Source organism: Eupeodes corollae, chromosome 3 (genome assembly GCF_945859685.1).
Source record: "Eupeodes corollae chromosome 3, idEupCoro1.1, whole genome shotgun sequence".
Classification (NCBI taxonomy): domain Eukaryota; kingdom Metazoa; phylum Arthropoda; class Insecta; order Diptera; family Syrphidae; genus Eupeodes; species Eupeodes corollae.
Window position 1 is genome coordinate 65,140,776 of NC_079149.1, and position 18,251 is coordinate 65,159,026.

The window sequence follows — 18,251 nt, forward strand, 5'->3', positions numbered from 1 at the left end:
AGCACCCTTCTTCTAGGTTTGGTGGGATAGATAATTATTAATTTTAAATAACCAACCGTTTGTGAAACTGGTCAAATCTATTATTTATAAAGTTTGTCTAAATCAATAAAATACTATTTCAGCTGAACCTACTGAAGACAGTAGCGTTATGAAATCGACATCTAGTAGGTCAATGACTAAAGAAGTCAATGGTATTGAACAATATTTTAAAATGGGCTTGTGGCCTTTTATTTAGTTCGGAGATTCTAGTCACGTGTAAGTTTCAGGCTTTAAGTAGTATTCACATGAGCGCGACCAACGAACGACGAATGAATTACAAAATGTGAATTTGTATACGTTTGAAGACATTATTTCCACACAAATTTTTAACAAACTTATAGCAATATAGTTTCTATTTGATTTATGAAACATACTTTTACTTTTCAATGTCATATATAAATAAATTTAAGAAAACAAATTTATTCGTCGCGAACAAAATTTAAGGTTATACGAACTGTCAAATTTTATTCGCGTTCCACATCATCCACACTCGCAACGAATAAAATAATCGCTCGTACTTAACCTAAAACAATCATTCTTGTTTATTCATTCGCGACGAATTAAAAACTCTCATGTGAAAGAAATGTCAAAATCGACGAATATTCGTTCATTCGTTGGTCGTTGGTCGTGCTCATGTGAATAGTGCTTAAATCACATCAAGATTTAATTGCCCTTAGGATGGCACTGCTGTAAATATTCCAGATTCCACTATCCACATACAGAACTTTTTACCTTCCCGGTGGATGAAGGTTTGGTGGTGTTTGCGCGTTGTTTGTGGTGTGCCGAAAAGCATGTTTTTTTTTGCATAAACTATTCAATTTTCAAAGCGTTTGAAAAAAAGTATTTTCTATTTATTTAAAATTTTTTATATATACTCAATAAAGCCACAATCATGGTAATAATTTATGTGTGAATTTGCATCTATCAATTTTGTCTGTCGAAGAAACAAATATAATAACTCATTTTAAATACAAAATTAAAAATAACATTATTGATTTTGCAGTCGAAAAGAATGTCGAGGTATCCTAGTGATCGTAAGGTTTATGTAGGTGATTTGGGAAATAATGCAAGAAAAAATGAATTGGAGTACGCATTTAGCACCTATGGCACTCTGAGGAGTGTTTGGATTGCAAGAAATCCGCCCGGTTTTGCTTTTGTGGAATTCGAGGATGCCCGAGATGCAGCTGATGCAGTTCGAGGTTTGGATGGACGAACGGTTTGTGGACGTCGAGCTCGAGTAGAACTATCCACCGGTAGATATGCCGGCGGCCGAAATGACAGGAAAGGATCCAAAAGTGGCGGACGTCCATTCCATCCGGACGATAAGTGCTACGAATGTGGAGGTAGAGGACACTACGCCCGCGACTGCCGCCGTTATGGACGAAGGCGCCGGTAAGTACAAATATGAATGAAAAACCAAAATATCCGGAACGTTCCAACTCTGTCCACAAAGCAAATGCTTAGGAATTAAATATGCCATCAATGTAATCGCTTACATATTTGAAACTTTTTCAGTACTATCCTTTAAAAATTCCAATCCTATTGTAAAGTTATACAGCCAAAATTTGCTTGCCATAGTTATGCATTCGATATTAGAATGTAGATGCAAAATCCGGTATGATGAACATTTGGTTTACGCTTTAGTTGCCTTAAAAGAGCTTTGGTATCTCATTAAATACCTTTATCCAAAATATCTGCAAACCCTTTGTTTCATAGTGATTTCTGTGTGGAACCACAAAATTGATATTGTTCTGATATGTTCCTAGATGATTCATGACGAAAGCCATATCCATTTGTTCAATATGTAATTGACATCTTCGGGATCTAAGTATTAACCCAGGAAAAAAAATGTTCAAATTTCCTAGAGAACTAAAATACAAATAGGTATTTCAAGGTACGGGTTCATTAATTTTTCGGTTTCGGAAGTAGAGCTTAGTAACTTGAGTAATAATGGTTTTTAATGAGTTCGGTTTTCATTCATGTGAACATTGCGTTAAAACGTAGCCCCATTCAAAAAGTCAAATCACATAACCTTATTGCTGCGATCGCCGGTAAATCGATAAATTCAGTTCGTTGGACTGAGCGCGCACATTAAATGATGCTCTTCATGTGTACTCACTTTAATAGTAATGTTCAAATTTCAGCACTAGCAACTTAGAACCATGAAATGAGCCTTTATTCGATACGTTTAAACCTCTGCCTTACTTTTCAAATATTAAATTAAAATATTAACCTGCTTAAGTGCCGTTACAATTCGTTTTTTGCTTACCTTTACCTTTGATTAAATAAGGCTCCGTTGAGTCGCTGATGATATTATTGTGTACGTATATTTTGTCCTAATTGTACATCATTGTTCTTGTAACCGAGTTTTCACTGTTTTCTTGATCTTGAAACAATTCGTACCACACATTTTTGATAGGGTCCAAATTCGAAGATTGCAGATGTGTAATTACGGAGTAACTACTCTCAAACAACATGCGCCTTGTGTTCTAGGCCCGTTGTCCTAATAAATAAAAAAATGAAGTACCGGTCTGTTAGGAACTAGTTGCTAATGACTTGAACCACTCAAACATTCCTGTGTGCGAATACTGTTGTCAGGGATAAGGGGTTTCTTTAATTTCAAGTCGAATACGATCGGCTAATTTGAGAAAGCATTTTTCATGACAAGAATTACTCTTGGAGGATTTGCCAATTCCTCGCAGGAGGCAGTATGTGTGAAAAAACAGGCAGGGATTGAATCCAAGACTTCTGACATGCAACCCTAAAAAAAAATATTCTAATTTATAAAACTACTAAATCATTAATCCTTGTATTTTCAAGGATAAGAACTGAATATTAATAAAACTCAATTAATATAATATTTCCCTGATTGTAAAGCGATGTTTATACAGATGGATCCAAGATAAATGAGGGAGTTGGTAGTGGAGTGTACTCAAAAAAGCTTAATCTAAGCATCTTATTCCGCCTCTCTAATCATTGTAGCGTCTTCCAAGCGGACATTTTAGCGATCAAAGCGATCTCTCCTGGCTAAAAGAAAACGTGATATCAACTTCTGATATCCGCATCTTCTCTGACATCAAATCTGCTATCAAATCCCTTGACGGTGTCTTAACCAAATCTCTAACAGCCCTAGATTGTCGATCGTCTCTTATGCAGATGGCGCAGCAATTTAACATTCACATATGTTGGGTGCCGGGCCACAGAGACATCACGGGAAATTATAGAGCCAATAAAATCGCTAAAAATGGAACCTTCACCTGAAAGGGAGAAGATAGGTATACCGATAGCTACATGTAAACTTCTGCTAAAAGAAACAGCTTTCGCGATAGCAAACCCTAGGTGGTACAATTTACCAACATGCGCAGCCACAAAACTTATATGGCGTCCACTGGACCTAAAGCGCTCTAAGGACTTGTTATCGCAAAGCATACTTCATATTAGCTCTCTAGTAGGTGTGCTTACGGGCCACTGTCTAATAGGCAGACACGCAATATGACTTTGGTGTAGCCTCAAATGACTTCTGCAGGAGATGTATGGACGAGGAAAAAATCTCTCACCTTCTCTGCACTTGCCCTGTTCTTTCACTAATACGCAAACTTATCTGGGAGACTACTCTTTTGATAATCCCAATATACTAGCTAAAAAGGATATCATATATCTTCTTCGCTTTATAAGAAGCTCACAATGGGCCTTATCTTTTAACCTAACATAAAATGAGAATGGAAGGCTGAGGTATCAATAACACGAATTGTGTCCAACACAAAATTCATACATTTTCTAATTTTTGTTTAACTATATGAATGTTGAATTCAACGAAGTCATTCGTACTCGAGTTTCTCTCGAAATTTTGTTCTGTCTCCTGCCATAACTGTGTTTTAAAGACCACATTGAGGTTATATTGAGTTTTTTTTACAACTTCTACATTGTGTTTTTTTATTGTATTTTTTGGATAGTAGTATGAAAAACCTGTACGTATGTTTGAATTGTGCCGAGATGGGATGAGGCCATACTAAGTGTGATTGTCATAGGTTAGGTTAATACATTTTAAGAAGAAGATAGGTTACTGCTATACATTTTAAATACGAAGTTTTTTGTTTTTCCTTCCTTGACCAGAACGTAAATATTTTGTGGGTTGGAGACTCGTGAGCTACATATGCTTGTCCATGGGAAAAACAATTTTTATTTTTCAAATTTACACCTGCAACTTTCAGCGTTTGCCCCTGAGATTTATTAATTGTTATTGCAAATGCTGCTTTCAGAGGACACTGCACTCTTTTAAACTAAAACGGAAAATCGGTAGGTTTTATCGGAATGCGGGAAATTAAAACATTTTTTCCTTTTCTTTTCCAGTCATGATTATAGCTTTTATAATATTTCGTCCTAGGTGAGTAATCTGTAGCCGTAGTGTCCGCGTGCGACCACCGCCCGTGCACTCGCCCCGTGCCTCAGCCGAAACAGAATTATCAGAAGTAGAAGACAGACCCAGTGAATTATTAACATGGCTCGTGTTTGGCGGTGAAAGGTTTAGGTTTAAAATTATTATTTTTGGAAATTGGCTTGAGGCTGGCGCGCGAAGCCCGAGTAATATACGTGTATGAAAATTTAACATGTTTGGCAACTTATTTCATAAGGGTTGGGAATGCATTGTTTTTCCGTAATACAAATTTTATCCAAATATTATTCAAATCTTTGGTAATTTGGTAGTGAAAGCGATTAGATTCCCCGGAAATTAATTTTTCCAATGGAAATGCGTTGTTTTCCCGAGGTCAAAAGTAACTCATGTCCTTTCTTAAGTCTCAAACTATCTCCTTACCAAATTTCATTTAAATCTGTTCAGTAGCAATGCGTCATTTTCCCGGAGTAAAAAGTAGCCTATGTCCTTTCTCGGCTATCAAAATATCGCTCAGGTTTCTCTGCAAATATATCTGCAAGCTATCGGCTGTTTTTTATTGTAACTTTTTCATTCACATGCTTGGGAATATTACTGTTACTTTTAAGTCTTTTGTCTTTTTAGAGATGAACAAATTAAACAGCTTTGCTATCTTAATGTCTTGCTTCTGATACGAATGCTACATACTACGTACTTGTATTCGTAGTTATTTCGTAAAACTCTTAACCACGCTTCCCATTGTTTATCTAGGGCCTTAAGGCCCTTATATTCGCATATTCTACCACTTATTCCACTATTATCCCAATTCTTAGTGAATTAATTTCTTATATTTGAACGATTAAAATGTTCATTAACATATAACTTCATTATTTGTGTATGTTGCCTTCAATTATATTTACTTTATTTTACATTCTAAGCTAATCTCTTTTTGCTAGGCAGTTCGCCGCCAATTCTACTCTGCCAGTGAGTGTTATGACTCCGCTTGTACTTGAGCGAGTTAGTGATTCTATGGGACCAACCCTTTTTTCGCGCTCGTACTGTAGCAAGAGTCCTTACAGATTTAAAAACACATAAATCCTATGGTCCGGATGGTATCCCCGCAATTGTTCTGAAGAGGTGTTCTTCAACGCTGGCAAAAACACTGCGTAAGCTTTTTCATCTATCCTACTCCTTAGGTCTCGTTCCGAGAGGATGGAAAACTGCATTTGTCCAGCCCATCCCCAAAAAAGGCGAATCTTCCTCAATCTCTAATTACCGACCGATTGCACTTACGTCTCTTCTTTTCAAGGTCATGGAAACGCTGATTAATTATCACCTCAAGAAATATCTCGAAGATCGAAAGCTTTTTAATGACCGACAATACGGCTTTCGCAGAGAAAGTAAGATTATTGCACATGATATTTCATTAGCATTTGATAGGGTTTGGCATGAGACTCTCTTATCGAAAATGGGTGTTTTCGGTTTTGATGAATCCCTCCTTCATTGGATTAGTAATTACCTTTCGAATCGTTCAATTCAAGTTGTATTGGATGGATTTAAGTCCGAAAACTACAAAATAAATGCTGGTGTGCCCCAGGGCTCTGTTCTACCTCCAACACTCTTTCTCATTTTTATTAATGATCTCCTGTCTGCAACTTCTAATCCAATACATTGTTTCGCTGACGATAGCACTCTTAGCTTTTCTCATTCGTTTTCAGATTCACATTCCTCTTCTTCAGATGTGGAACTGCGACGACAAAATATGATAAGCTCATTAAATTCCGACCTCATTGTATAATGGGGATTGAAAATACGGCGTGGAATTTATACTTCAAAAACCCAATGCTATCTTATACCATTAAAACGAGATATACGCCCCTTGCCGTTATCCATGGATGGCACTTGCATCAATGAGAGTGAACACCTCGATATTCTCGGTATGTGTGTCACCAACCACCTCTCGTGGAACGATCACATACGCGATGTCGCCAAAAATGCCGCAAAATATTTGGGTTTCCTTAGGCGATGCAAGAAATATTTCACCCCTTCGGATCTGGCTGTTATCTACAAGAACGTCCAAAGCTTGAGTATTACTTCCATTTCTGAGCTGGTGCTCCTGCAACTTACTTAAGCCTCTTGGATACTATTGAACCTAAAGCATTTAATTTGATAGATGATATCATCATGAGTTGATTTACTTCGCTTGAACATCGTCGAAAGGTTTCTTGTCTGACCCTTTTTTACCGTTATTTTAACGGTTTATGATCTAGTTACATAGCCAACTGATTTCCTCTCATTAAACAGTTCAACCGTAATATCGCGCTTCTAGAAATGCTCATCAGTATACCCTCGAGCCCAACTTCTGCTGTACTGTCAAATAAAGAGATTCGTTCTTTAGCCTTATTACGCGAATGCGCCTTACCCCACTCTGTCTTTCCTAGCCATTGCAATATTCAGGAATTCAAAACCAATGTGCACCGACATCTCCTTTTAAACCCTCTCCCCTCTTCCTACTGCTCACACTGTGCCTCTGCATAATAAAGGTAGTAATATCCCCTTAAGAAGTGTGTACTTATTATATAAAAAAAAATTCTTATTAGAATCAGTTATTTCCCTCATTTAAAAAATACACAGTGTATATTTTTCCTCTGTTTGCATCACAATTCCTCTCTTTTTGCGAAATGTTAAGGGTCAACGACATCGGGAGTGTTTAATAATTTTGATAAAGAGATTTGCAATTTTTGCAATGTTTGAAGTATACTAAATATTAAAAGGGGTTGAAAAATCGGTCTACATACTTGGCTAAACATATTGCCCTATGATTATTTTTGATGATTCCCTTTATCTTTCAATGCATTTAAGCCCTTCTTTGCACTTATTTTATACACTTTATAAAAGTCTTAACTATTTTATTGAAGTTGTTTAATTAATACAAAATAATAAATATTTTGCATTTTTTTTTGTTTTATTTTCATAGAAGCCGATCCAAGAGTCGCTCACGAAGTTATTCAAGGGATCAGCGAACCAGGTCCCATACAGGCTCACGCTCTCATTCAAGAAGCAAATCCAAATCTCGTTCGCCAAAAAAAGATTACCGTGATGAACGCAAGCCACGAAGCAGTCGACGTTCCACAGAAAACGACCATGAAAATGGTGTTAGACATAACGATGATGGCCGAAATGGAGTGGCCAGATCGCCAAAACGTCGCTACGACTCCTCATGTTCCCCAAAACGTGGTCATAGTCGAAATAGGGCCGACAGCATCGATTCAAAAAGAAGTAGTTCCAACTCTCGCCGTAGCCATGGTGCTCGCACAAAATCACGATCTCCAATTTCAAAGAATCATAAAGACTAGTTGATAATAATTTGAATCCTGATTAATTTGACAATTTGACATTTTATTTACTTAAGTGTGCGGTATTAGAGCGATACCTCGTAGGATTTACTTTCTGTATTAAAAAGAAAGTCAATTAAAATATTTATTGTAAGTTCTATTCTAGATCAACAAGTAATGCAATTTTACATATTTTTAGCGGCTCAGTTTTAACTGATATGATTTTTTTTATATTTTATTATTCCCAAGCTTCAACTGACAAGAAAATGTGTAAAAATTGTATTTAAAGTTACTCAAATAAACTGTCATCTAATAAAAAATGCAGCATTATGTTTAAATATTCAAAAGATTATTAAACTGCAATTAGACTTAAATAAAAGAAGGCGATGTGATAGCATTGCTTAAAAAAATATAAAACAAAACTTTTTCAATCAAAAACACAACAACATAAAAGATTTCAGTGTAATCATTTTTCTTTTATTAAAAGAATCACATTTTTAAGTTTATTTAGTAAGCGTAGGAAATGAGAGGCGACGCATAACTTGTCTTAACCAATCCTGAGCCAACAGTGTATGCTAGACCTGCAGGTGCAGCCTTAAGCAGGGCTGGAGCAGCAAGGGGTTCGCGACGTACAACTGCGTTGAATCCGTTGATTGGATCCGAGGTATAGTCAACAATACGTCTATAACCATCAGCATCATTCAAAGAGTACTGTCCACTGACAACGCCTCCGTCACGATTCTCTACTTGGCTCTTGGAATCTCCAGTAAGAGCATCCTGCACGTCATAGCCGTAGGTGTATTGTGGGTGGGGATCATATTCTTCAACCTGAACAGCGGCCAAAGGAGCAGCGGGGGCGATAATTCCAGCACTAGCGACTGCTGCACATGCCAATAAAAGAACTAACTGCAAATGTAAAAAAATATTTTTTATAGATGTCGTTTTTAATAATTTTATTTTAATTTTGTTCTTACTTTGAATGCCATTTTTGGATATTTATTACTGCTCTAGATTCGGGTAATGAAAATGAACTGATTTGGATTGTCCACACATACAGCTTTTATATTCATTGCCCTATCATACAAAAAGGTGAAGAAATACTCGGAGGAGACACCGCTTAGTGGTCTGTTTGAGTTTTGTGAGTACTTATGGAGGGGTCTCATTCACAAGTTAGATGAATGAATCATTTTATCAAATGCAATGGTCAAGTAAAGAGCTTCAAATAGCCAAGGACAAGTAGCCACTCATTCGATCATGAAAGAATCTGTAATGCATAACCACGAACTATTATGTTAATTAATGGTAGGTGGAAATAGCTTAGTAACTAGGGCACGTGATTTGCCGTTAAACCTTTAACTTGTGATGTTTAATGCACTGCACGTTCGACAATCGTCTCATTTAAAATGATATAAAACTGTTAAAACTAACATTGATGCATAAGTTAGCTTTATTGTATCATATTTCGGTAGGTCTCATTAAAAAATTTATGAAAGTTCTGCTAAAATGAAAAGAAACAAAAATTAATTTTCTTATGGATTTTATATCGTATCATTTTCCGACAGAAGATAAGACCTTGTTGTCTTAAGCTCAACTTTTGCAAGTCAAAAATCAAATTTCATAGCTTATAAAATCAAATAAACAAATGCAAGTGATTCTAAATACATAAATTAAAAATTTGAACAAATGGCCTCTGCGATTTGCATCTACTCAAAAAAAGACTGAAACTTGGTGCATATTTTGTGTTTATGAACTCCCCTACAGAGGAGGTCAAGCTGTGGAATCTGAGGAATGTGCGGGATAACTTTTTTGAAATTGTTTAAGTCACTTTCTTGTTCATGCAAGCAATTGAACTTGTTTGTTTTTTATATAATGTCTGATCTTTAGGGTGGTATAATTTCCTTGTCACTCAACAAGCTGCTTAGAATCGGATAGGTAATAAATGTTATATAATAACTCATTGTACAAAAAGGGAGGGGTTGTTTAAATAGCAAGTGTCGGTGAATATAGATTTTGAAGATTACAAGACATCCCACATTCGCGTAGGACGTCTATAGATTGGAATGATCGGTGGAGTATAAATATATTACTTATGGTTGAACTGTTTAGGAAAGGATTGCAGCCGGCTTTATGGTCAGGATATACTCTGTTTAATGCTTATACAAATATGTAATTATTTGTAGATTTTTTCAACTTTGCAAAAAGCATGATACATATATTCTTTCTGTTCGAAACATTTATAAAAAGCGAAAAATTTGAACAGTACTGTAAATATTTCTCTGGATATGAATTGCGTTGGGTATCAGCAGTAAAATCAACTAAATTTGGAAGAGCTAGTGGTGATCTTTTATACGGTTTTAAAAATGAAAAAATTAACGCTGTTTTTGTAGATGTCAACAAAATACCTTGTGTTAAAATACTATGGACAAATTTAACTTTTTATGTATTATCTACGTACCTTGTAATAATTGGGAAAATGACTTTGTTGAGTAAGAAGATATTTTTAACTTTTCGCTTTTTAAAAATGTTTTTCTTATAGGAGACGTTATTGCCAGAGTAGGTTCAAACCAAAATATTTCAGCAAATATCCACCCGAATTCAACAACCCACAGTTTCGTAAAACTCGATCCTATAAAGATAAAACAATTAACAAAAATGTATGTCTGTTTTTAGATTTATGCCAAAACCATGATCTGTTCATCCTTAACGGTTGCTTCAATCATGATAAAAATGGGGGAGCGGGAAAATCAGTGACTGACTTTTGTGCTGCATCGGTGGAATGGAGGAATCGTATTTTGTATTTTAAAGTTGACTCACAGATTCTTTTTGATCACATGCCCTTGGTTGTACAATTTCCACTAAACAAAACCACAAACTCAAATTACACAGAAATCAACTTAGCCATCAAAATTATTTTGAAAGAAAGTCAAAAAGAGAACAACCAAATAAAAAAAAACTTTAGAAACTAACTGATACTTTTTTATTTTCCGATACAATTTCAAGACTAGACTCTCTTTGTAAATGTATAAAAGCTGCCACCAATATAAGAAACAACAACAACAAATTTCAACTTCAAACAAAAATGGTTTGATAAAGACTGTTTGAATGCAATAAATAATTCCTTTGAACTTTTTTAGGAAACGAGAAAACAAAAAAATTTAAATGAAACGACCACCACAGTATATTACAGGAAATAAAGCTTACAAAGATGTGTGCAAATGAAAACGCCATTAATATTATACATCAATAGCACATAAACTTTCAAATATCAAAGATAGTAAAAGGTTCTGGAATAATATCTAAGAATTGAAAGGATCTAAGCTTATTTGCGGATCCAACTTGAAACCAAGTGTTTTAGCCAATTATTTCAAAAATGTACTCAATACCCTCCAGTCTCACTCCTCAACAAAATCAGCAAAATTCTGGAAGAAGTCATTTTAAGGAGACTGAAGAAATTCTGCAACGAGCATAGCATCATCCCCGGCATGCAGTTTGGATTCCGACAAGCTTACTAAACAATCCATCTGCTTCTAAAGTTTCAGTCCGACGTAACCGCTGCTCTCAATAGCCACCGAGTCACAGTTGGATGCTTTCTGGATGTCGAGAAAGCTTTCGACAGCATATGGATTGAGGCCCTCATCCATAAGCTCCGAATTTTTAATATCCCACAGCCAATATTAAAAATTTTGTTTTCTTTTCTTTCTTTCAGAAACGTCTTCGTAGATAGTTGCAAGTCAACGATTAGAGACGTAAAGGCCGGAGTCGCCCAAGGATTGAAACTTGGACCGTTCCTCTACAGTCTGATGACATCTGACCAGCCAGTGCCAACGGATTGTGAGAACCTGCTGTTTGCGGATGACTCACTCACCTATTCGTCCTCCATGTTTCCTACGATCGCAGCCCGAAGAGAAGAAGCACACATAAGCAGACTTTACGAGTACTACCAGAAGTGGGGAATAAGGATAAATGCCTCCAAATCGGAACTGGTACGCTTCCGAAAACCCGTCACCAACAACAGCCGCTGTAGATCCCCGGCAGTGGATCGAAACCTTGTTCTGACGTTCCCGGATGGATCAAGGATTAAGGCCAAGAAGAACGCCAAATATCTGGGAATACACCAAGCCAAATCGGAAACCATCGTGTTCATCCTCTCTTGAAGAAGAAAACTGGATTAAGTAAACCAACGAAACTGTTGATATACAAACAACTGCTAAGACCGGTTATGAACTACAGTTTCCGATATGGTTCACCATATCAAAAACTGCAATGGAAAAACTTAAAGTCTTCGATAAGAAGATACTAAGGATATGCACTGATCTACAATTCGACCGTCAACGACAGAAGCAATATAGCAATCGTAGAGTCTACGAAGAAGCTGAAATCAAGCTACTTGACCAGTTACTTGCACATCAGGCAGCAATACTAAAGTCGCCAGCCACCCTAACCAATTAATGAGAAGGATGACCAATCAGGAACGACAAGCGGACCGGAGATACCTTTCTGGTATGGATATTTTGGACAAACTTCCCACTGACGACGACGATGACGTCTCCATCAGGACAACCGGGACTGAACAACCAGAGATGAACCTTACCAATGACACCCTTTTTTAGCCATCGTCTAATTACCAATGTATAAAGTTAGGCCCCTTTGTGCCAACAAATGTTTTAATTTAAGTTATTGTTAAATATTATTTATGTTAGAATTAAGCCAAATGTATATTCATTTTTTATGTTTCAATAAATTAAACAATGCCAGGTCCAGTTAGAATAAGCAATAAATTTTACAAAATAACGCCTGTTGATTTTTTGTATGAAATTCTTTACCTTTTTAATAATATTTTCAATACCGGAAAGGTCCCACAAGCTTTTCAATATTCTCTAATCTATCCAATTTTTAAAAACAGGCTATATTTACTTAGCAAATAATTATAGAGGGATATCATTTATGAATTCTATTGCGAAGGCTTTTGCAAGGAGAATTCATATTCTATTGCGAAGGCTTTTGCATCTGTACTCCTTAGTCGCATGAACATTTGGATAGCAAATAATGAAGTGTTTGGTAAATACCAATCTGGTTTCCGTAAAGGCTACTCCACAGTTGATAACATTTTCACCTTAAACTCAATTTCACAATATTTCCTTCTGCAAAAAAGGAAGTTTGTACATATTTTGCGTGGACTTTAAAGGTACTTTCGACTCGATAGACCGACAATTATTGTTTTACAAACTGCCACAAAAGGGACAGTGGAAGAAACTTCTTTTGGTACTAAAAAATATGTACAAAAACACTCGCTCAGCGGTTTGGGATAGGATAGATATGTCTGAATGGTTTGAGACTATATCTGGCGTCAAACAAGGTTGTCTTTTAAGTGCAGGTCTCTTTGCTATATTCATTGATGATATATCAATATACCCATTGGAATAATTTTTGCAGGTCTAAACGTTAAGGTACTCATGAGCGCAGATGACGTTGTGCTTTTAACCGAATCGCCCCAAAGTTTACAGCTTAAATAAGCTAGTTGATTTTTGTAGAGTATGGAAATTAACGGTTAATCTAGAAAAATCTAAAGTAATGATAGTAAGAAATACACAATCAAAACTTAAGAATAAAAAGTGGTTCTTTAATTACCAATGGTGGGGCCATTGAAATTGTGACAGAATACAAATACCTTGGAATACTTTTAAAATCTAAAATGAAGTTAACCTCACATCTAGAAAAAAAATTATAGCATCAAAAAGTATGATTAACGCGTCATGGAAAGAAGTTATAAACAGCAAAGATGTACCAACCTCAGCTAGGTACAAGGTATTTGACACTGTAATGCGCTCTGTTATGTTCACGGCTGTCAAATATGGAGATATCAGTGATCGCATTCACAAAGCTAGTGGCTACTTAGTGCATCCACTACACATTGCACACTTTGTATTTTGAATTCAAAAGAAGATACATTTCATTTTTTATCAATATGCTCAGTTTAAAAAGAACTTAGAGTCCTCTACTTTGGAAAACCTACTCTAACTGTGGAGCAAACTTTGACAATTTTAAATGGTGAAAATTGGAGAAATCTATCCAATTATCTTGAAAAATCAATCTGTTACAAAGAAATGATTATAACAGAATTTTCTTAGCACTTAAATTAAAAACAGTACAATTATATGTCATGTTTTTTTCTAGTTACTATTATATATTGTTTTTTATTATATTATTATTTTAAATAACTGACATTTTGTTTTAACTAAACTAAAAGTCTTTACCTAAAGCTTAATTTTTAATGAGTTCAAATACCCTTTATTTTTGGTTTATCCAAACTAAAAGCTCTTCACTTTGTAAATTTGAATCCAAGTTTTACTCAAATCTAATTTTGTTTTTGCCAAACTAAAAGCTGTTAATTCTTTTGCCTACAAATTATGTATTAATTATTAAGTAATTTATTTTTGTTTTAGCTAAACTGAAAGCCCTATATTGCATCTTTATATAATTTTTGCAATTGTTCATTTACATTTTTTTAAATTGTAAACATTTTCTTTGAACATAATTTGAAAACATATCTGGCAGACGGCATTGCCATCGCCAAAACACTTTTATTACCAAATTTATATTCCAATCAAATGTAACCGAAACTATTGTATTTAACAATTTTAAGTAATACAAATTTTTCAAATCTTATATATCCTGTTGAAATGACGTTTAGAAAAGCGTGAAGAAACAATACGATGATGTCCGAGTGACAAGGTCAATGATATTGTCACCAATTAGTTTAAAAGCTCTTTGAATACTGTCTTAGAGGCTTAACTAAGTTGATGGAGTATCGTCCCAGAGATAGGATTTATACTCAAGTTCCGGACTTGTATAAGTTTTGTAATTTGTAGCCAGCACACATTTCTTACATCTTCTCAGAAAAGCCAAACATCTTGCGGCACTTTTGGCGACATTGCAAATATGATCGTTCAACAAGAGATGGTTCTTAATGCATGTATCGAGAGGTATATCTCTCTTTAAAGATAGAGGACAATATTATGTCTGCAAGCATTACATTCCCTGCGATTTCTTATATTCTTATTAGTTAATTCGGAATTTATTGATCTAATCACATATTGTCTGCAGTTCCTCATCGAAATAGGAGAGCTATGAGTTCGAAAACGAATATATGTAAAAAGCCAAGAAGTCAGCGAAACAATTAATTGGATTATAAATATCAGGCAGAAGACCACATATAAAAACGAGATAGAGGGTCGGAGACAAATTAAAGCCCTGGAGCACACAAGGGCGGATCCAGAGTTTTCATCAGGGGGTCACACACTTAGATGAGTTTTTACTCCCCGCTCAAAAATGTTCTTTAATGTTTTGTAAAGGAGGCTAACAAAATTTAAAAAACATAATGTGTACGAGTATATTAACCTAACTTTTACACATTTTAATTGCTAAAATGATAACTTTAGTTATCAAATTATTTTAGAACACTGTTGTTAATGTGTATGACTCCCTACATATGAAAGCATTCCCAGATTCCAAAAGTTTTTTAAATATGTAATAAGTGTTTAAGAGCTAAAACACAATAGTTTAGAGGGTTTTTGCTGCATTTCACGCAGAAATGTAAGAAATTGTTTTGAAACGTAGCCTTTTTTTCCAAAAATAAAATATACGTCTCTTGTATCCATTTATATTTATGCTAAGAACGCTAAAAAATTCAAAAATCGAGAAAGTTAGGGAGGATCTGATATGAAGAAATGCTGGGCTTTTTTGACGAAGTTTTTCGAATCTGAAGAGATTCAAAGCTTGTATATCAATAGATATGACCCGTCTATTATGTTTTTTAATTAGCCATTAGTTTAACAAAAGTGTCACTTTTGCTGTTTTTGAGACATTTATATTATTGAAATTCGTGTTTAAATATTAGTTCTAGAGCATCCAAAGCAAATTCACTTCAAAAGTTGATTTATTTAATTTTTTACAATCTTATAAGATCTTTTGTATTCAACAGAAAACCAATTTTGAAATAAATAAAATGCACGACTGGGTCGCTAGAACTTGATAATTTCTTCCAAAAAGTTGGGAGCACAACAGTGTTCATATTCTAGACTTAAAACTTAAATCCGTCTTTTTTTATAGTTTATAGACACTCAAGGGGTTATTAATACCATTAACATAGGTTAGGTTCTTAGTTCTTAGTTTTTTGAATATAAAAATGGGAGGGCAAAACAGTTTGGTAAAGCAATCCATATTCTCGATGTCTGGTTAAGTAAAGCATCTTTATACTTGACAGTATGTCCGAAATTGAGCTCAAGGATAAACTGATGAGTCCTGGAGGGGGAATGCAAAATGCGAATACAACTTATCGAAAGAATATTTTCAGTCCAACGAAGGAGGGATTAGTCGACACCGAAAGCACGCATTTTCGGTAAGTGATCAAGATGCCAGAATTTGAAAAATGAATTGCAATAACCTTATGTTCTCCAAAACGATGCAGGGATTTGTTCCACTTTTCGGTACAATACGATAAGATCACCTGTGAACCTATTACTACAGGAACCGTTCTGTAGGTCATTAAGAACCTTTCCCAGCTCAAGTTATTTCTCAAGCTGCTAATAATTCAGCGTTTTCATAAACTTGAAAACAAGGGACATAAGTGCAATCGGTCGATAATTTGAGGAACACACGTGAATTGGCTAGACAAATGCTGTTTTCCAATTAAACTACTTGGAACGAGCCCAGAAAAATATGGAAAACACCTCTTAAAAATAATATCAGTGATACGAGAGGTTTTGTGTATGTTCTTTTACCCTTTTCCTCACAACACTAGGCGAAAAAAAGTTGGTCCCATAAAATAACTAACGTGCTCAAGAACTGAGGTCTCTCCGTTGTCTCTCCGATGATAGTACTATAGGTTCTATATATACAAAGCTGTAATTGAAAACCAATTTTTTTTTTTACCGAGGAAAAGTAAGAATTCGTTATATTCTTTCAAAAGACCAGACATTCTTACTACAATGGGTACATTGTAGTATTTATTTTCCCTGATTATTGGCCAATTAATTATATTTCTTGAATATAGGTGTTTAAACTTTTGTCCAGTTTCCCTAAGTAAGGCTGGTTCTAAGCTTACATCTTTTTCTCGATAACCTCTCTTCTATTCAGTTGGAACCATGACTTACCTTAGGGTTTGAATTTTCTATTCCAAAAGAAATCAGATTAGTTACCCTAGGCGTGCTGTATTGGAAAACTTGCCGATCGTTACTCAGACCGCCCATTTATAGCTTGCTCATCGTATCTAAATATAAAAAAGATAGAGACCATTCGTCTTAACCCCGATTTCATCCCTGTATTTCTGTCTTTTATATAACGACCAGAATAAAATTCAAAAAGACCTTATTATCAATTCTCTGTTTTACTAATTTGTTTACTTTATTTGATGACAATTTAAAACAAAACCTAGATACTAAAGTCTTATCACGAATTTAATTGTACTCGTAAGCTTCTACAAATCCCAAACAAATATCACCAAATAGGATCGTAGCGGAAAATTGCATGCAATTTTAAATTGCGAACGGATGTGGTGGTGCTATGTTTTTTTCGGGATTCGTAACTGTTTTCAATTGTGATGCAATTCGTGATTGGGCTAGCTTAAACTCGCATTCGTCTGGGGCTGATGGTATATAAAATTTGTTTGTTAAACAAATTTCATGTTTCGTAATTGATGTTCTCGCTTGTATGTATTTAAGCGCTGTGTTTTTGCAGGGATATTCCCTGATGCTTTTAAAACTGCTGATGTCATACCATTATTTAAAAAAGGTTAGGCCAGTAATATGTGCAACTATAAACCTATATCTCTTCTTCCCGCCTTTAGTAAGATTTTTGAAAAAGTTATAAGAACATGGATGGTTAGCTTTTTGAACTTAACAAATTTTTTTAATCCTGTCCAATTTGGGTTTCAACAGGAAAAATCAACTAAAGAAGCGTTATTACAGATCTGTGACCAAATAATGTTCAATTTAGATAAAAAAGTGCACATCTGGTTTATTTATCGATATACCAAAGGCTTTTAATATGGTTAACCATAAAATCTTACTGCGAAAATTAGAAAAACCTGGATCCCGGGTTTTTTTTGTTAAAGTTGTTCGGATCTTATCTTGAAAATAAGTTTCAGAGAGTAAAGTTGGTAAGATCAGGAGTGAATTTATGTTTCTCAACCTCGGTGTACCCCAAGGATCTGTTTTGGAACCAATTTTATTCCTACTGTACATAAAATCTCTGTTTGCTCTTGATTTCAGAGCTAAACCAACTGCGTTTGCGGATGATGTTGGTTTTTCTTATGGCACTAATAGTCGACTGGATTTGGTGTCAGATATAAATTGGGACCTTATTAGTTCGAAAACGAAGCTAATGTTGTTTAGCTTATCTTCCTTCCAATACTTTGAAGTTGATTTTCAATACCATATCCCAGAATGTCAAAAGTTCAAGCTTCCTAACAGTAACTTTTTAAGCTTGACCAAGACTGATATAACTTATAC

The 18,251-nt window shown here is 35.2% G+C and overlaps 2 protein-coding genes across 2 annotated transcripts; one reads left to right on the forward strand and one right to left on the reverse strand.

The window, feature by feature from the left end:
• Positions 1-769: 769 nt before the first annotated feature.
• Positions 770-8,063, forward strand: LOC129951919 (serine/arginine-rich splicing factor 7). The gene is made up of 3 exons (XM_056064283.1): positions 770-934; positions 1,043-1,431; positions 7,386-8,063. The coding sequence occupies exons 1-3, from the start codon at positions 932-934 to the stop codon at positions 7,762-7,764; spliced, it is 771 nt and encodes a 256-aa protein (XP_055920258.1). The 5' UTR covers positions 770-931; the 3' UTR covers positions 7,765-8,063.
• Positions 8,064-8,198: 135 nt separating this feature from the next.
• LOC129951920 (larval cuticle protein A2B-like) lies at positions 8,199-8,876 on the reverse strand. Its single transcript, XM_056064284.1, has 2 exons — positions 8,718-8,876; positions 8,199-8,649 (listed from the first exon to the last, which is right to left on the reverse strand). Exons 1-2 carry the CDS (start codon positions 8,727-8,729, stop codon positions 8,251-8,253), a joined length of 411 nt encoding a protein of 136 aa, XP_055920259.1. The 5' UTR covers positions 8,730-8,876; the 3' UTR covers positions 8,199-8,250.
• Positions 8,877-18,251: the final 9,375 nt, after the last annotated feature.

Bases quoted from the DNA above. Each gene is read 5' to 3' on its own strand.
- LOC129951919 (XM_056064283.1), top strand. The intron at 1,432-7,385 runs GTAAGTACAAAT...TTATTTTCATAG, and splicing joins CGTTATGGACGAAGGCGCCG to AAGCCGATCCAAGAGTCGCT.